The 18793-nt window shown below is 43.1% G+C and overlaps 4 protein-coding genes across 4 annotated transcripts; 1 reads left to right on the top strand and 3 right to left on the bottom strand.

Moving 5' to 3' along the window:
- Positions 1–777: 777 nt before the first annotated feature.
- LOC127782647 (protein CYSTEINE-RICH TRANSMEMBRANE MODULE 9-like) lies at positions 778–2014 on the bottom strand. The gene is made up of 3 exons (XM_052309916.1): positions 1612–2014; positions 1209–1410; positions 778–1079 (listed from the first exon to the last, which is right to left on the bottom strand). Exons 1-3 carry the CDS (start codon positions 1643–1645, stop codon positions 1034–1036), a joined length of 282 nt encoding a protein of 93 aa, XP_052165876.1. The 5' UTR covers positions 1646–2014; the 3' UTR covers positions 778–1033.
- Positions 2015–9596: 7582 nt separating this feature from the next.
- On the top strand, positions 9597–10928 carry LOC127781179 (heavy metal-associated isoprenylated plant protein 32-like). Its single transcript, XM_052308098.1, has 3 exons — positions 9597–9626; positions 9753–9828; positions 10262–10928. The coding sequence occupies exons 1-3, from the start codon at positions 9597–9599 to the stop codon at positions 10816–10818; spliced, it is 663 nt and encodes a 220-aa protein (XP_052164058.1). The 3' UTR covers positions 10819–10928.
- Positions 10929–11430: 502 nt separating this feature from the next.
- Positions 11431–13731, bottom strand: LOC127781311 (copper transport protein ATX1-like). Its single transcript, XM_052308247.1, has 3 exons — positions 13574–13731; positions 12714–12789; positions 11431–11834 (listed from the first exon to the last, which is right to left on the bottom strand). The coding sequence occupies exons 1-3, from the start codon at positions 13580–13582 to the stop codon at positions 11674–11676; spliced, it is 246 nt and encodes an 81-aa protein (XP_052164207.1). The 5' UTR covers positions 13583–13731; the 3' UTR covers positions 11431–11673.
- A 2087-nt stretch (positions 13732–15818) lies between these two features.
- Positions 15819–18547, bottom strand: LOC127781320 (histone-lysine N-methyltransferase ASHR2). Its single transcript, XM_052308259.1, has 2 exons — positions 17291–18547; positions 15819–16248 (listed from the first exon to the last, which is right to left on the bottom strand). The coding sequence occupies exon 1, from the start codon at positions 18498–18500 to the stop codon at positions 17334–17336; it is 1167 nt and encodes a 388-aa protein (XP_052164219.1). The 5' UTR covers positions 18501–18547; the 3' UTR covers positions 15819–16248; positions 17291–17333.
- Between the last annotated feature and the right edge of the window lie 246 nt (positions 18548–18793).

The raw sequence follows: 18793 nt of genomic DNA, 5'->3' as shown, positions 1-18793 counted from the left end.
GGTTTGATACAGATATGGCCTCAATCTATGAGAAAACAAGTCAATAATCGAATGTATAAGAAAGCCAGTTAGCTTAAGTAATCGAATGTTGACCTGAAATGGAACCTAAACCAATGCTAATGGTACACCTGCTAAAGTTGCAGTTGCACCATGTGGAGGTGGTTTGTAGATATGGATGACCAATATAGACAGTTTTAAGAAAAATTCTACAAGTAAGCCTAATAGCTTTAGTCATTGTCATAGATAAGTTATTATTTTATAATCATTCTGTAATGTTTGATCCTCCAGCTGGCAAGCATCAGTAGTCTCACACCTGAAGCTATGTATAATTTCTGATGAGTTTGTGTTGTGTTGGTTAGGTTGTTTGAATTAGCTGACTTTGAGAGCTTCGCTGGTGCGTTAGGTGGCTATCTTCTTGTTCTATTGGTGGTCACTTGGTCAATCATATGCTTTTCAAACTGTTGCACCGAATTTGTGATCTCTTCTCTCTCTCTCTCTCTCTCTCTCTCTCTCACTCATAGTTTTCAGCATTTTTGTTTGCGCAATCGAACTTGTCAGTTTGTAGCATCTTTGATTCAATTTGTTGAACTAATCTATAGTACTTGTTCTTATTTAAGCCATTAGCCAGGTGTTCTTTCCTTCAATTGTCTAACGCAAACTTCCTCATATTACATGGTATAAATCTATCTGGTGAAGTTGATACGTCGTCCCATGCGTACGGATAATCACATTCATAAATTCATCACCAAACTAAACCACAATGGTAGTACGAAATAATTCAGCAAATTGAATATCACAAATGAACCCAAATATACATAATGAAGAACAATATGTCCAGGTAACAAACGCCATCATACAAAAAGATGGTGCTCACAGATCCACCCAACACATAATCAAGTACTACATAATAAGAGGGAAATTAAATAAATAAATACAAGTATGAACTAGTGATATACACAACACACAAAACACAAAGAGAGCATTATGCCATGATTGATCTCCATGAGCCAGGAAGCATCATATGCAATGGTGATCAGAAGCACATGTCAAGGAGGCAGCAGCAGCAGAGTGCAGCGCAGCTGAAACAAACAAACACAGCACAACACAGAGAGGATCAGAGAGTGCCACGTCAGCAGGAGATGCACAGTTAATTAAGCAGAAATTATCCCTGAAGACGAAATGAGGAGGAAAGCTTTTGCTATACTGACCATCCTTTCCAGAATCCGTCGCCGTGGTGGTGGTGGTGGTGGTGGTGGCCGCGGCTGGTGGTCTCGCCGGCGCCGGCGCCGGCGGGGTACTGCTCCTGCGGGCCGTCCTTGGTCGGGTAGCCGGCCGGCGGCGGCGCCACGTAGACCGGGTACGCCTGCTGCTGCTGCTGCTGCCCTGCTTCTTGAGCCGGGTAGGGGTACCCTGCAATTAATATCACAAGCACATCATGAGAAAAAAAAACAAATTAATTAATTGAAATATATATATTCTTAATTCAGAAGTAGTACATACTACATAGTAGCTGCAAATTCAGAGTTTACTAGTGACATGAGCTGCTCAAACCCAAGCAACTCTAATTTCTTGGCTAGTGGATGAGTGATTAAGTTTAATTAATTTAATTACCTGTAGCAGGAGGAGGAGGAGCCTGGTAGCTCATGATGAACTACGGATCGACAGACGTACGTACGATGATGGGGATTGAAATAAACGAAATATTTGTTTCTTGATGAGATGCTGAGGCAGAGAGATCGATAGATATTGAGATGGAGGATAATGTGGAGCGGCCGATCCCTATATATAGAGATGGATTGCTTAGGCGCGTCGTGGAGATAGATACGGGAGTGACGGAGGAAGTAGGGAAGAAACCCAACGCCCGGCAGCAGGTTGCAGGTTAACTGATTGCAGCATGCATGATCACGCAAGACAGCAAGAGAGGATGAGGTCGTATGAGGAAGGTTCTCTTGGCTTCGCGCGATTGGACGCGTTTTGCATTTGCATGCAGCTTGCGGCTTTGATTTTTCTTACGCACGCAAGCCGACGGACGGATGGCCGGTCAGTGTCATCAGGAAGTCCATGTGGCGCGTGGATATGAGGAGAAAATGGCGAGTAGGGAAAGAAATATAAAGGTCCGGTGGAGGGAGACGAGGCACGTGGAGACGCGTAACAGTAATTAATATGGGCTTGTGTCAGGTCAGCACGTCACCGACCATCCATTTCCTTTCCTTGCTGAGAGCAAGTATAACAGTGAGCTATAAGCTTACTATAAGCTCATGTGCAGGAGAGAGGTAAAAAAAAATCAAAAGTGTTGGCTCTCATGTAAAAGCAAGCTTAACACAAGCTCTAAGACAAAAAATAATAAATGTATAAGTGAGAGATAGGGATAGGAGAAAAAAATTATAGCCAACCTTATAGCTAATCTATTATATATGTTGGCTTTAAAATAGGCTATTAGTAGATAGTGAGCTCTACTATTATCCTTGCTCTGATAAGTACGCCGTACTATATGCAAATAAGTATTTGTCCCAAAATATTGTCTCACATATTCTATTCTTACAAATCTAGACACATATAGCAATTTGTAAGAATAGTACTTTCTAGTCTTACGAGTCTCAGCTTACTATACCGTGGATGGAAAGAGTAGTACTTTCTCCGTTTCACATTTTAGGATATTTTGGCTTTTTTTCTAATTAAACTTTTTAAGTTTGATAAAGTTTATAAGATAAATATAGTGATGATTTTAACAAAAATCAAATATATTGTCAAAACATATTTAATATTAAATGAAACTAATTTTGTGTTATGTTATATATGTTGCCAACTTTTTATATAAATTTGGTTCAAACTTTTTAAAAAATCGAATATGAGAAAAAGTCAAATTGACAATAGAGTGAGGTACTCCACAATAAACGTGTGGTACCATTTCTATCAACTATACTTCCTATCGAATATCAGTAAGTACAATTTATCTCCCCAATTCAGTCAGGCTGTGTTTGCAATCCCTGAGTTCCCAATATGCATAGTGCGCACAGAAAACGGAGCAGTCCATTAGCGCGTAATTAACTAAGTATTAGCTTTTTTTTCAAAAATAGATCAATATGATTTTTTAAGCAACTTTCGTGTAGAAACTTTTTACGAAAAACGCATTGTTTAGCAGTTTGAAAAGCGTGCGTGCGGAATACGATGGAGAGGGGTTGGGAACCCTAGATTGCAAACACAACCTAAGGATGGGTTGGAACCCCTCCTTCCCAGCACGCAAAACGAAGCTCGTATCATTGCATGATTAATTAAGTATTAACTATTTTTTAAAAAAAATTGAATTATTATGATTTTTAAAACAACTTTCATATCGAAAGTTTTTGTATAAATTACACTATTTAGCCGTTTGGAAAGCGTGCGCGTGGAAAACGAGAGACGTGGGTTGAAAAAATGGGGAAGAACACAACCTAAAAGTGTCATCTAGCACATTACTGGTTTTTAGGTGTTTTTTAGTCATGACACATCCTTGCGATGTCTAAAGCAAATTATATAAATTTGAAGTGTTTTATAGCAAAATTTGCTAGTTGCGTTATGAGGATATACGTAATTCATGTAATTATAGTTGTAAAGAGGTGTTAAGAACATTTTTCATGTATTAAGTGTCCCTAAAGAAATTACAAAGTACTAGCTAGCAAACTGGTTCGTTTGGATTTTTCTTTTTCAGATACATGTGGCTGTGTTCGCTATTCCGGGCACGGAAAACAGAGCGGTCCATTAGCGTATGATTAATTAAGTATTAGGGCAAGTGTTATGGTAAGTATGATTACCACCTCTAAATTTATCTATTTTAGTTACTAATGAACTAAGACGAACCCATACAGTATATCACCTCTAATACACAAATATCAATATCTCTAGTACTCTCACAACTTTCTTGTAATTTGTGTGGAGATTGCCTCTTGATTTAGGGGTGGCTCATCATCTCTCTCCTCACTTCTCTCCTCCACCTCATCACTTAATCCAATGTGGCAATTTTAGGGGTAACATATGAGAAATTATAGTACTTGCCCTTAACTTTTTTTTTTCAAAAATGGATTAATTTGATTTTTTAAGCAATTTTCATATTTTTTTTAAAAAACGCACCGTTTAGCTGTTTGAAAAGCGTGCGCGTGAAAAACGATGGAGAGGGGTTGCGAAAAGGAGGTGCCGAACACACCCATGTCGTGTTTAGATGCGGTATAAATTTGGCCAATTTTTTTTTTGACTTATACGGACACACATTTGAAGTATTAAATGTAGACTAATAACAAAACAAATTACGGATTCCGACTGTAAACTCTGAGACGAATCTTTTGAGCCTAATTAATCCGTCATTAGCACATGTAGGTAGCTGTAGCATTTATGGCTAATCATGACGTAATTAGGCTCAAAAGATTCGTCTCGCGATTTACAGTCGGACTGTGCAATTAGTTTTTCTTTTTGTCCATATTTAATGCTCCATACATATGTCTAAATATTTGATGTGATGGAAAAGTTGAAAGTTCGATGAAAAAAGTTAGAATCTAAGGGCCTGTTTGGTTGGTAAAATGAAAATTTTTGGTGTCACATCGGACGTTTGACCGGATGTCGAAGAGGTTTTCGGACATAAATGAAAAAACTAATTCCATAACTCGCCTGGAAACCGCAAGACGAATCTTTTGAGCCGAATTAAGCCATTATTAGCACATGTGGGTTACTGTAGCACTTATGGCTAATTATAGACTAATTAAGCTCAAAATATTCGTCTCGCGATTTACATGCAAATTATGTAATTAGATTTTTTTTATCTATATTTAATATTCTATACATGTGTCGAAGATTCGATACGATGTTTTTGCGAAAAGTTTTTAGCGAAATAAACAGGGCCTAAAGACAGCCCCAGTCTGCATTCTCGCACGTCAACGTTTTGGTCAGACCAACCCACCAATGTTAGGCCACAGTTCGCATGGTAGTAGCTGACAGCCTGACACGAATGGAGGTTAACGGATACTCCCTGTCAAAAATACTGGATTCTTGATTTTTCGTGTCTTAACGTTTAAGCATCTGTCTTATATGAAACTTTTATATGATAAGTATTTTTATTATTGTTAAATGATAAAATATGAATAATATTTTACGCGTGACTTATTTTTTAAAAAGTTTTCATAATTTTTTTTAAATAAGACTGACGGTTAAACGTTAGACACGTAAGCTCAGAAATTGATTTTTTTTTTTTACGGAGGGAGTATGGACTAATAAGCTTTACATACCTTCTAGGGAGTTTTGCTGCACCAACCAACGATCCCCCCAATTTGAAGTTTGGAAGTAGTATTTGGTCATGATCCATGTGGGCTTAAGGCTTCGTTCTTTCTTAGCTCTTTAACACGTTTTTAAAATTCCTAAATAGTGTGTTTCATCTAAAAGTTTTTATATAAAAGTTTCTTTAACATATTAAATAAATATAATTTTTAAATTTACAGTAATTAATACCTAATTAATTCTACGCTAATTGCTTGTCTTGTTTGACACATGCACCAAAACATCGCACGAACTCGCATAAGTCGGGCCATCGTACTTAGCATAAGTATGTGATATCTTAACTTGAGATTCCAAACCTCACTCCCTCGTTTACCGTGCACGCTTCCCAAACTACTAAACGATATATCTTTTTGCAAAAGTTTTGTATCAAAAAGTTGCAGTAAAAAATCATATTAATTTATATTTTAAGATTTTTAAGCTAATATAACCATACCTTAATCTGTTGCCTATTTAACGTTTAGAGGGGAGAGATTCCTAACCCCTAAAAAAACACGTCCTAATGAATTACTCCCTCCGTCTACTTTTTGATTAGCATATTTTCAAATCTGAAAAATTTACTTTTGATAGATATATTTCAATCCAACCACCTATCATCTTAATGACTTTTTCGGATTTAATATATGAATCTCCATTCTTTCACACAAGATTGGCTATATGTGCATCGAGAAATATAAATATTAATAAATCGTTTGTTTACGAGGAATAATTAGTAGTAGCATGTTTAGATAGATGATAAGTAAAATTATTTATCCATAATTATTGTGCCAAGATAAAATATAGCTATACAAAATAGATGGAGGGAGTAGTAGGGTAGAAGGGTAGCCCTACCCACTTGATTCAAGAAGGCTGGCCCCAGGCCATCCAACCTTGAACTTGACCAGGCCCGATTGGGATGTCATGGCCCACGGTGGGGGAAAAAGTTCGTATTTGCTAAAAGTTTGATCAGCTTTTGTATACTTCGAAATTATTTTTTTATATTTTTTCTCTATTGTTTGGGACTAGTTCAAGCTAACAAGCGCTAGAGCGAGAAACAACTTTCCTTCAAATTTAAATTTTTTTTATGTTGAAAGAAAAACTACAGATCAATCGTTTAGCTGCACAAGTGCACATCCCAGGGCGGTCGAGGCATAGAGCTCACTGAGAATGGAAACGTTTCACAAGCCATCCCGAAATCTTTAAGAGTACTTCACTGCTAGGAAAAGCATTTTTCTCAACGTGAGGTCTTTTTTTCGCAGGCAAAAATAACTCTTAAAGCCAAATGCCTAAAAAAATATAAATCGGGATGAAGTTTGCAGTCCGCCTGTGAAAATATATTTTCAAAGGCGAACCTTACGTGATCCGCCTGTAAAAATCCTACCTACTCAAATAAAATCTAGTCATCCTTGTCATCTCCTCTCCACCGCTCATTCCCTCCTCTCTCTCTCTCTCTCTCTTTCCTTCCCATCCCCTTCCTTCTCTGCTTCCTCCCCTCCCCTTCCCTTCCTTCCTTCCTTCCTTCCTACCGTGGAGTGCGGTGGCGCGGGGCGGAGGGCGTCAGCGACGGCGCCTATGAGCGATGACGAATACCGCGCAACGACGACGACTACCGAGCGACGACGACGACGACTACCACCGACCGCGTCGCTGCCCCTCTCCACAACCCCTCCTCTCCCAGATCCGGCGGCGGCTCGGCGGGAAGGGCCGGCGGCGGCGGTGGATCGGCGGGGAGGTCTGGCGGCAGCTCGGCGAGGCTCGGCGACGAGGGTCGGTGCCGACGAGGAGGTCCGACAGAGGCGGCTCGGCGAGGCAAGGAGGGCCGGAGGCGGCTGCTCGGCAACGAGGGACAGCACTGACGATGAGGGCCGGCGGCAGATCCCCTTCCTGGTGTGGTCGTCCCCTCCCTCCCTCCCTCTTCCTCTCAGATCCGCCCGGAGGGGGGACGGGTGGAGGCCGGCGGCGGCAGCAGCGTGGCCCTCCCCTCTGCAGCAGTAGAGGGCGGCAGGGAGGAGGCCGGCGGTGACGGAGCTGTGTTTTTTTTTTATTTCTTTTTATTTTGATTGATGCTGCAATACAAGTCGGTGTTGTGGATTTAAATCCGATGTATTTGTGTTCATGTATAGATTGTGTTGATGAATGGATACTTGTGATTGTATTTTGTTGAATGGATGAACAATTTTTTATTTTTGGGTGAAACGTGAGGGCGGGCTGGTTTGGTGGCGAAAAAAAATTTTTGGCGCCAAAACTATTTTTGTAGGCGGGGCTGCTGTCGCCCCAAAAAAATGACTTTTCGCCTATGCAAATGATTTAATGATTTTCGCAGGCGGATGCTTGGTCCGCTAGGAAAAATTAATGATTTTCGCAGGTGTTTAGCTACAGGCGGATGGTTTGACTGCCTGCGAAAATAGTTTTTAGTAGTGCTTCCTCCATTTCATATTATAAGTCATTTTAACTTTTTTATCAAACTTCTCTTAAATTTGATGAAGTTTATAGAAAAGTATAACAATATTTTCAACACAGTTTGATCAAACCTACCAAAGTTTGATTAGAAAAAAAATATGATGGACTATCTAAGAAATTAAGAAGCACATGCAACAGGGGCGGAGATAAGGATGGGCACCTTGGGTTTGGGCCATAGGCTTGCCTCAAAATTCTACTGAAATCTTATCAAAATATACTAAATTTTTAAGTGTCTAGCATTAAATACATTACTCTGCCCTAGGTGTTGCAAATCTCTGGCTCTACCCCTGACCGGCAAGATGTTCATCACCTTAAGCCATGTACAACGCGTGACTCTGTCTTGTGGTTTCAAACCTCCACGTCGGACGCGCGCACCCGTGGCAGTGGGGACCGTGGCTCCACAGGCCGATTCCGCGCTTGCAGAAAAACCACCCGAAGTGCCGCGCCTAGGCTCGGGAAGGGCGAAGCCACGGTCCGAGGCCACGCGTTGGCGGAGCTGGAGCCCCGTGCGTCGCCTCGTCCGGTCGCCAGATCCGCCGCCACCGCTGCTCCCCGCCGCCGACGCTCGCGAAGAAGGGAGGAGAAGAGGAACCGCCGCCGTTGTGGCTCCCGCCGCCAGATCCTTCGAGCCCGTGCCATCAAGAACTCCTCCTCCCCGCCGCCGTCGAGAACTCCTCCTCCCCGCCGCCGCCATGGGGCTCACCGTCGAGAACTCCTCCTCCCCGCCGCTGGTGGCCCCTGACCATCGCGACATGGGGATGGGAGGGCATCCGCTGCTGCCGGTGGTCCGTCGGCCGCGCGAGAAGATGGGGGGAGAGGGAAGAAGACGGCGGCCAAATCCGGCACCGCCGCCATGGGGCTCCGCCGCGGGGGAGAGGCCGGAGGTGGAGCCGGTGTTGAGGGGAGGAGGGGCGGCTTTGAGAGGAAGCGGAGGCGACGGGACTGAGGAACGCGAACGGCTGGAGAGGAAGAGGATAAGATAGAGAAAATAAATGAGAGAGAGGATTGGAGGGGCTGACAGTGGGTCCATATAGAGATTAGGGGTATCTATCTATTTCTTTTTGTTATTAGAAGGTCTAAAATAGATAATTTTATAATAACAAATATCATAGGGATTAACACATAAATAGATAGGGGCTGAAACACAAAATACACTTAGCAGTGGTCTCCATTGTAGATATCGTGGTTTTTGTGTGGCCTTATCCTATGTGGCAACCTAAGACCACAGGTGCTTGTGGCCACCATTGTACATGCCCTAATACCTCCTCCTCTTTTAGCTACTTTTCATACTCCTTTATTTAGTTTAATCAAATGGAGAAAAGTTGCTTTATTCTTTGGTTTCTTTTATATTCTACTCCACTGTGCTTCACCTAATTAAAGCTTGTTAATTATCATGCATAACCCGCACAGATGGCTCCACTCTTTTCTCTACACTGGCACTAATACTTTGCCCTAAACAAGCAGCAATGATTAATACTGGCATTTGTGCTCCCAGTTGTAATTAATCATACAGATCAAAAGCCAGCTTAGGGTACTCTCTTCTCTGAATCAAGACTACTTCATGTTGAGCTGATTTGAGTTGTCCCAGGTATATACCTGCTCAAATACTCTAAAATAATGTATAATAATATGCTGATACAGCTAGCTAGCGAATCCATGTCTTGTGATTAGTACTAATGTTTTAAAGATAGTATCTTAATTTTCAATCATCAGGCTGCTTCATCCATATAAATTGAGCAAGATATCAACACGGCTAGCCATCAGTTGTCACTGAGCACATGAAACACCCCGTTTCTTGCATGAATATTGAACTAATTCCTGTGAACTTCTCTGTTTGCAAGCAGGGCTTGTTATTTTTCATGGCCAAGGAACAAGATCAGCTCATCAAGGTATGTACATCAACAGAGCAAAGCTACCTAATAATACATTTTAAAAACGCTTACATATAGTAATAATAAATTAATAACGCATCAAATTAATTTTCATGTGATCGAATAATCTTAATGTTCATGCAGAGAGTTGGGCTGAAGGTGAGTGTCAACTGCTGCGACGGGTGCCGAAGCAAGGTGCTCAAAGCCCTCAACCTCAAAGGTATCGATTTTTTTTTAGAGAAGATATTTTTTACTCGGTCCCTACATCCAACCGATATATACAACCATTTAAATTACTTCATCCGTTTCACAATGTAAGACTTTCTAGCATTGTCCATATTCATTTAGATGTTAATGAATCTAGACATATGTATGTGTTTAGATTCATTAACATCTATATATATGTAGGCAATGCTATAAAGTCTTATATTGTGAAACGGACAATGGAGGGAGTAGAAACTTAGCCTCGCAAATAACCCAATTTAAAATTAGCTCATATAAAAATTCTAACTCGGAATCTTAGAGTGCTCCTCAGGTCACTGCAACCATTCTCGATAGCATGGTACTCTCGGCCACTGTTCTTGGCTGCCATGGTTGATTCTTGAAGCTCTGTGTTTTTTACGCTTTAATTGTGGGTGATGGCATGCATGCAGGCGTGCTGAGGACGGAGGTCCACCCGACGGCCGGCAGGGTGGCGGTCGTCGGCGACGTGGACGCCGGTCGCCTCGTCAAGAGGCTCGCCAAGGTCGGCAAGATCGCCGAGGTGATCGTCGTCGCGCAGCCGTCGCCGGAGGTGGAGAAGAGGAGGAGGCACGACGGCGGCGGCGGCAAGAAGGAGGCGTCGCCTGACAACGGGAAGATGGGCGGCGGCACGGCGCCGAAACACGGCGACGGCGGCGCCGACGACAAGCGCGGCGAGAATGGCGGTGGAGGGAGCGGGGCTAGCTCTGCTCGAATCCATGGCGGAGGCGACGACGACGTGAAGGCGGCCATGTGCTGCTACCACCGGGCGGAGCCGCCGGCCATGGCCGTGCCCGTGCTGCAGCCGCCGTACTACGGTTTTGGTGGCTGCTACCACGGGACTCCTCCGCCGGCGATGGCGCCGTGCCGCCGCGGCCGTATTCCGGTGGTCCGGCCGCAGCCGACCCGGTTCGCCGACGAGTGCTGCATGTACGGCGACGACGACACCGCCGGCTGCCACGTCATGTGAAAGATCACAATTGTGCATCGAATTTTTTTTTCTTTAATCTTCTTTCTGGTTCTACTAATGGAGAACACTAGCCTAATTTTATTTATTTAATTGTTTTTTTATGAATTTTCAGCAAAAACTAAAAGTCTTAATGTATATCATCGAAGAAAGTAATTAGTGTTACAGATCCAGCTCTCAATCTCTCAAATACTAATGTCCAGTTTTGGTCTGGACGAGGAGCTAGTATATCGAATTTTTTTTCTTTAATTCTTTGTCGTTCTACTAATGGAGAACACTAGCCTAATTTAATTAATTTATTTTTTATGTATTTTCTGCACAAAAAAATCTTTCTGTATACCATCGAAAAAGTAATTAGTACAATGCAGATCCAGCTCTAAATCTCTCAAATACTATGAACTTAATCATAATTGTTAGACTTGTTCCACAATATATCTTACCCCACAATATATCTTACCATCTTAATAACCTACAGTAATCAGAAAACCTTTTCAGAAGGTACTGAAACTACAAAGCAAAGAAAGGTGCAACAGCTCAATAACCAAATCACTTCCGATAGAGGCATCAGTTTTCATTTGGTGATAATACAGTAACTTGGAAGTCTTGGAAACAAACTTTTACATGCCACAAACAATGTGATGAACCATGTATTTTTACCAAATTGATCATACCAATAGTCCAATACTGGTAGGATAGAGAAATACAAAGATGTACATATGTGTAACTAGCTGTCTGATATTATTTGAAATAGCTTCAAGTTATGATCATAAGAACAGACAACTTTGTGATCTCACAAGACAGTTCCACTGGGAAATTGTTACATCAACCTTTACATATCACAGGAGATAAAATGACATTTTAAGATGAAGCAGCAGTAGCTTCAACAGGTGCAGGCTCAGCATCCCAGAACGAGGTCTTCTTGCCCGTCTTTGAAACGGTCTGAAGAACGGCATCTGGTGTAACATTTCCCTTGACAGTGACCTTCTGCTCCTTGATGTCTACGTCAAAGGACTCCACTCCTGAAGCAACCACAAGTCCAACTCAGATGTTTAGATCGATGCGCTAAATATTGCAGTGACACTTACAAGAATACATATGCAAGTATAAATAATCATTTGTGCCTCCATGATCTAATGCAGAATATTGGAAGTCATTAGTGCTGATTGCAGATGTTGGGTATGAAAGATAACCTTGGCATTATTCAAGCAACAGCCTTGGACCAAAATATACCAAAGACGAAGCACATGTAGTTTTTTTTTTTTACCAACCGTTCTTTCAATTTGATTGAAAATTAATTGAATTTGTAAATAGCATGCAGGAGAGAACTTTGAAATTATATGTTTGCCCACTATACTCTATAGTTGTGGATACTTTCAAATAACAATCATTAACAACAGTGCTCAAAATTTTATTTACAATACCAGCAAAACAACTATAAATTCACATTTGAATACTTTAGTAGTTGCCTAACTTGTTTGCATCAGCACTCCGGATACCTTAATTTCCTTGTCTATGGGCATCGCTAGTTACATATGTGGTGAATGTCATGGTAGTGACAGAAAGGTACATAATTGCCAAAGTATGAGTCCAAAATACAATCAAAAGCAATATTACAAAACAATACCTTTATGCCTAGAAATCAGATGCAGGTACAATTTGAAACTAGAAATTGCTCAAGATTTCACCCAATCAAAATTATGCAGTGTTTGTCAAAAGCATACAGTTAAGGGAATTTTTAAAGAGGAGACCAATTGCAGAGATATACCAGGATTGGTTCAGATTCAACATTGGCATAAGTTAAGTTCAATGTTGCATTGCACACGTTACATTGTAAAAATTGCTCACAAAAAGGAAAAAGTTCTCAACAAACAGAACGCTGAGGACAGAGTTAAACAAACCTTGCATCTTTCCCAGTACCCGCTTAACAGCTCCAACACAACCTTCACAGGACATCCCAACCCTGAGCACAACAGTCTGCACAATAGACAAAAATAGCAAGGATCAGCCAAGTCCTCATTCGTCCTCAATCACATCTTCGCACACGCCACATGGTACTCGGAATACATCATAATTCCCAATCAAGATTTACTGTAACCGAGAACAATTAAATGAATTTATGCTTCATTCTGGAAGGGAACTAGTAATAATCAGATGGGAACAATCATGCTCTATCATTGAACTCACAGACCATAACCAACAAGATGGCTCGTTTAAGGTAGGTACAACAACTATTCAATTGGCTCATTTAAGCAACCACATCGATAGAGATAAACATATTACTGTACTCGTTTCAACAAGAACGTAGACAAATCAAAATCATCATGCTAGTTTCGACCCCCACCATGAAGCTCTAAAACTTGTCCCATCAGTTGGTGTTTGAACTACTGAAACTCTGAAAGGTAAACCGCCCTCCTAGCAAGATTTCACCCCAAAAAACCATCCGCAAGTCGTACCCTGGTCTGCGAGCACGATCAAGCAAGCCAATCCAAGCACGCGCAAGAACAAGCAAGCTGATCGATCAGCGCGCCGGCCAATCAGATCCCTAATTAACCCCTTCCCCCCCCCATATTCAAACAACTCGACGCCAAAAAAAAAAAAAAACAGAGAGGAATCCTCCTCTCTTGGCCTCCCCATCTACCCCTATCGATCAACCCTCTCCTCTCTCTCTCTCTTCTCTCTCTCCAGGACCGCAGGAAGGGACCCCCGCTCCCCCGTAACACTAAACGAATCCACAAGGAGTTCTGTCGCGGGGCCATACCTCAGCCATGGCGGTCGACGCGGCGGCGAGGCGAGGCGGAGAAGGCGGCGAGCGGTGGGGGAACTCCGGTGGCGTCTCCGGGCGGGTTGGGCGGGGGCTAAATAGGTAAATTGACGGAGGCAAGTCGGTGGCGTCGTTGAACGGGCGAGAGGAAGGTGAGAGGAGAGGTGACGACGTGCTTTGATTTTTTTTTTTTTTCCTTTTCGAAGGTGGGATGACCTGGTCTGCGCGTATGACATGTGGGTCCATGGGTGACGTGTGGCCGTGTGGGTAGGTGAGGAGGAGGAGGGGTCTGTGGGTTCTAGATTTTCCTTTTCTTTACTGACTTAGCCGGTCAACGCGACGAACGGCTCCGGGGACGTCGTGATTCGTGCCGTCCGTCACCGCGTTGCCCGCCCCACGTCGGTCCGCTGCCCCGCTCCAAAATACTCCCTCCCTCCCTCCAACAAAACAAAAAGAATCAACCCCTCCTTAGTTCAGCGCAAAGTTTAGATTTTGATTAAAATTAGAGATGATGTGACTGAAAAGTTGTGTGTATGATTGGTTGATGTGATGGAAAAGGACTGAAGTTTGGATCCAAACTTTGGGTCTAAACATAACCTAAATTGATGTGTCCACATACATGATCCTAGGAGAGGTTACATCTGTTTCCTCCTAGGTTGATTCTTTTTGGGACAGAGGAAGTAGGCTTGTTATCGAAATCTAAACTTAAAAACTTAATTTATAGCTAATTTTAATGGTTTTTAGTACTTCCTCCGTTTCACAATGTAAGTCATTCTAGCGTTTCCCACATTCATATTGTATGTCTAGATTCATTAGCATCAATATAAATATGAAAAATGCTAAAATGACTTACATTGTGAAACGAAGGGAGTAGCTTTTTCAATATTGGTTTTTAAGTCGCTAAAGTAAATATGTAAAAAGTTTACTTATAAATTATTATTTTTCCACTGATACTTCTTTCGTCCCCAAAAACCGAATCTAGTACTGGGATGTGACATATGTCTAAATTCGTTGTACTAGGATGCGTCACATCCGATGCTAGATTGGTTTTTTATGGGACAGGGGGAGTATGTTGTTATGGCTAAATAATTGGTTGTAGGTAGAGATGGCAACGGGTACATACCCATCGGGTTCTCTTGCCCCATACCCACACCCACGATGTCTAAATACTTCTACTTAAATACCCACACCCGTCACGGGTACAAAATTGTCCCCATACCCACACCCGTGCGGGTAACGGGTATCCAACGGGTACCCATACCCATATAATTGACTTGTAATATTTATAGTTTTGTACTATAATTAGCCATATTAGAGTTGTAAACCATTAATATTTTCTCTAGCAACAATGCTATTAATATTAGTGTTCAAAGGCGAGTAAAAAAATTATACAACCACATTACATACTCAAGAGATCAAATAATAATTTCATATAACTAGACTAAGCAATGCTTTAAGATGTGAAAGGAGTTTTATGTTATGATTTAGTAGTCGTTGAGAGTTATAATGCTTATAGTTTTAGACTCAATCAATGGGTTTTTTCTACCCTCGGGTTGGTGGGTACGGGTGGGTAAAGAACGAACCCATACCCACGTACCCAATGGGTAAGAGTTTTCGCCCGTTAATAGACCTATGGATATAAGAGTTAGAACAAGATTGGCTCCTAATAGAGTAAAAACCCGTCGGGTCCGGGGTTATGGGTACCATTACCATCTCTAGTTGTAGGGCAACCAATAAGAACTCAAATGGTGAATAGTCTGGCAGGAAGAGTAGAAAGTCCTACTCCGTCTGATCCTAACATATTTAGATTTTTAGCTAAAATTTGATTGCATTTTGTAAGACGGAAACAACCATATTTTTATCCCTCTCAAATATGTTCGAATTTGTAGCACTCTTAAATATATTAAAATTCGTAGCTAGAATTTTTTTTCGAAGAATTAGTTTTTACTTTCTGCTTCCTTGATATGGCTGCCACTATTTTTCACCCCACCGCAATTTTGGACAGCTAGTAATTTTTAAACCATCGACAAAATGCCAAACTTCTTGAACGATAAAGCCAATGCCAGGTGCCAGCATGTGAAAGTGAACGGAGGTAGTACTAACATATAAATGATTCCTTTTACAACTAATTTTAGGCAGAAAAACATGAACCAGTACGAAAAGCACGAGCCGTGTCAACAACCCGTGATAACCAACCAGGCAAAGCCAGCCTTTGCTCTTTGCCATCTATGCAGTTCCAGAATGATGAACAAACAATTGCCCAAGTTGCGAAAATGCAAAGCATAATTCAAATGAAATGAGATTTGACCTCTCATCAGTAGACAAGAGATGCAATGCCATACAATCAACTACACCATGACATGACAAAACGGAATGTTTCAAGTATCACAGGAGGTCAGCTTCTGACTGCATAAATTTCTCAGGTCTAAATCACCATTCTAGATAAAGGGGGAGCATTATAAATTGTACAGAACAAGCAGGACTCCCTACAACGGATACATTCATACATACGTTGCTGAGTACAAGAAGGGTTGCTAGTTCCACATTCGGTCAATGAATGTTCTGCTCATACATCTCTCCATATTTAGGTGTATTAAACTCCTGTTTTCGTCAAAACTCCAACCAGTTTACAGAAGTACTCCCAAGTCCCACCACCAAAGTGTTATGAGTTCCTGTGAGATAACAATTCACATTGTCAAATAATAATACAGAAAGAAAAATGGTGTGAACCCATGTAGAATCAAAGACATGCCCAACATAGTTGACTTATCACATACTCCCTCCGTCCCATAAGGTCTGTCCAGATTCATTGTACTAGGATATGTCACATCCACCCAAAATCCCTTATATTATGGGACGGAGGGAGTAACATAAACCTTCGGATTTGCTATTTCACTGGCAGCTTCAATTTGACTGGGCACTAGCCTCTCCAGTTTCCCCTTTTTTTTTTTTCCTTCAAGGAATAAACCAGGTTATACACCTAGCCCAAATATTTAGGTCCATTTGAGCAGAAAGAGGCGATGGACCAAGCATAAATGTGCCCTGGTTATCAAGCACTGTCATAATTGGGGGTGGAATTATGTGGCTAAAGCATTTTTTTTCTTTTCTAACGGAAAAATTCCAGTTGACTACCATCCCATCAGGCCATCACTTCTCAACCCTAGTCAGCTATCTCATGACCAAGTTTCTACTGAAATGGTATTAAGTCTCTTAGGGGACTCAATTCGATTACAGCAAACCAGAACACTAATCCACAAATAACAATAGCATATTGAACAAGGCAGCAGTGGTGATGGAGGGTGGTGGCAGTAGTCAGTAGAGATGGTTCTGGTGGCTTTCACACACTTATTTGCCAAACAACAGAATTATTATTTAATACAAAGCAAGCACCAAGGATCTTAACATCCACTTTAACAATTTATCAGTACCCCGAATCCATGTGAAGAAGCTTGATTGATGATCCAGTAAGGAAGCACTTCAGAAGGTAAAACCATAAAATATCCCCCACATAAACAATATCCTAATTAACAAAATAAGATATATTACAAATTGTTGCAACTAGGTTAGCATTCCAGCTCAGTCAAATCTTTCCTTGTACTCTATACAGATCAGCAAGTGCTAGTGGATTGAATATTACGGTCTAGGACTGTGTATGATATCAAATCAAAAGACCAAACCAATAACAATAATGACAGCAAAGTATGTAGTTCTTACCCACAAAAGAAGCAGCAAGCAGATCGGTTATGCTTAGCTCATCCTAATCCGCCATGCTGGAATCACCACCATCAGGAGCATTAATTTCATCTTCGTTCTTCAGGTTCCCACAGACATTGCACTCAAACACATGGGACGGCTCACCATTCGGCAAGGGCGGAAGTGGCGCAAGCATGCCATAGCATTCACCATGGTTACACAGATACCTTACAAAGAAGTATGAGTGCGGGAAATCATCGTCGCTATCGCTACCACCATCCCCCTCCTCCTGCTCCATCCCATCATCACCACCTTCTCCACCACCATCCTCTTCCTCCTCCTCCATGGTGTCATCTCCATCGCCGCCATCGCTATCATCATCTTGCTTCCACTTGCTCTCCACCTGACACCGCTCACACTCGCATCGGAACCCATAGTCCTCCAGCAACCTCTGCTGCCGATCCTTGTACTGCCAATTGGCCGCGAAGTAGCTGAGGCACACCTCCCTCCCCTCGGTGATATCGTGAAGAGCTCGCACCACAATGTCGGTGTTCCCGGGCCCTGGCCTATCGGCGTAATCGAAATGGCAGGCATTGGGGAGGCAATCATGGTTCAGCAGCGACGCCCGCGGGTACACGGCGTAGGCCCTCGCCTTCCGTAGAGGCTGCGGCACCTCGGGGCGGTAGGGCTCCATGATGGAGAAGCTGTTGGTCCGGTCCTTGGAGAGGAACGCCGCCGTGAGGTCCGGCGAGAACCCTGGCGGAAGCATCTGCGGCGGCACCAGCGCCGCCACCATGGCGTGCAGGCTCGCCGGGTCCTGGTCGGTCGGGGGCGGCGTTGCGGCGGAGGAGAGGGAGAGGAGCACGCGGAGGGAGGGCTCCGGGAGGGAGTAGGCGGAGAGGAGGAAGAGGAGCGGCTCCTGGTGCGGCTCGGCGGCGGACGCGAGGTTTCCGCCGCCGGAGAGCGCGGCGCAGAGGAGGCGCGGGTGGGAGGCGGCGGCGCAGGACGGGGAGCAGAATCCCGCGGCGCGGCAGGAGGGGCAGGGGGAGGCGGCGGAGGAGAAGGAGCGGAAGCAGGCGGAGCAGAAGGAGGGGAGGGAGGCGAGCGAGGCCGGGTAGAGGAGCAGCGGCTGCTCGGTGAGGATGACCTCCCCCTCCCGGATGTTGCGCGCAGCGAGGAGCCCGCGCCCGCGGCCCGGGAGATCGGCCGCACGCAGCGCGTCGCCGGCCATGGCGGAGCAGAGCTTCTTCCTCGGCGGCGGCGGCGGCGGTGGGAGGAGTGGGGTTTTCTTGGGGGGTTAACCGTTTGCTTGTAGGAATAAATAAATGGGCCGAAGATTAAGTGGGCCTTGTGATGTATGTGGGCCGGAATTAGGGGCCCATGTTTACAAATGGAATAAGTTCACAGGAGGTCTCTCAACTTAACAGCGAGATTTTCTGAGGTCCCTTAACCACAAACCAGAAATGTGTACTCCATAAACTCACTCAAACCGTGTACTCAAGGTTCTATGGCAGTATATATAGG

This window comes from Oryza glaberrima, chromosome 8 (genome assembly GCF_000147395.1).
Source record: "Oryza glaberrima chromosome 8, OglaRS2, whole genome shotgun sequence".
In the NCBI taxonomy this organism is placed as follows: domain Eukaryota; kingdom Viridiplantae; phylum Streptophyta; class Magnoliopsida; order Poales; family Poaceae; genus Oryza; species Oryza glaberrima.
The sequence above is the reverse complement of the archived record's forward strand: the minus strand, read 5'-3'. Positions and strand labels throughout refer to the sequence as shown.

What these genes read in the sequence shown, in the direction of transcription:
- LOC127782647 (XM_052309916.1), bottom strand. Translation starts at nt 1,645, where the DNA reads ATGAGCTACCAGGCTCCTCCTCCTCCTGCTACAG. An exon ending in TCCTCCTCCTCCTGCTACAG is followed by an intron (nt 1,411 to 1,611) that starts GTAATTAAATTA and finishes TATTAATTGCAG; the next exon opens with GGTACCCCTACCCGGCTCAA. An exon ending in GACGGATTCTGGAAAGGATG is followed by an intron (nt 1,080 to 1,208) that starts GTCAGTATAGCA and finishes TGTTTGTTTCAG; the next exon opens with CTGCGCTGCACTCTGCTGCT.
- LOC127781179 (XM_052308098.1), top strand. Translation starts at nt 9,597, where the DNA reads ATGGCCAAGGAACAAGATCAGCTCATCAAG. An exon ending in AACAAGATCAGCTCATCAAG is followed by an intron (nt 9,627 to 9,752) that starts GTATGTACATCA and finishes ATGTTCATGCAG; the next exon opens with AGAGTTGGGCTGAAGGTGAG. An exon ending in CAAAGCCCTCAACCTCAAAG is followed by an intron (nt 9,829 to 10,261) that starts GTATCGATTTTT and finishes GCATGCATGCAG; the next exon opens with GCGTGCTGAGGACGGAGGTC.
- LOC127781311 (XM_052308247.1), bottom strand. An exon ending in GGTACTGGGAAAGATGCAAG is followed by an intron (nt 11,835 to 12,713) that starts GTTTGTTTAACT and finishes TGGTTGCTTCAG; the next exon opens with GAGTGGAGTCCTTTGACGTA.
- LOC127781320 (XM_052308259.1), bottom strand. Translation starts at nt 18,500, where the DNA reads ATGGCCGGCGACGCGCTGCGTGCGGCCGATCTCCCGGGCCGCGGGCGC.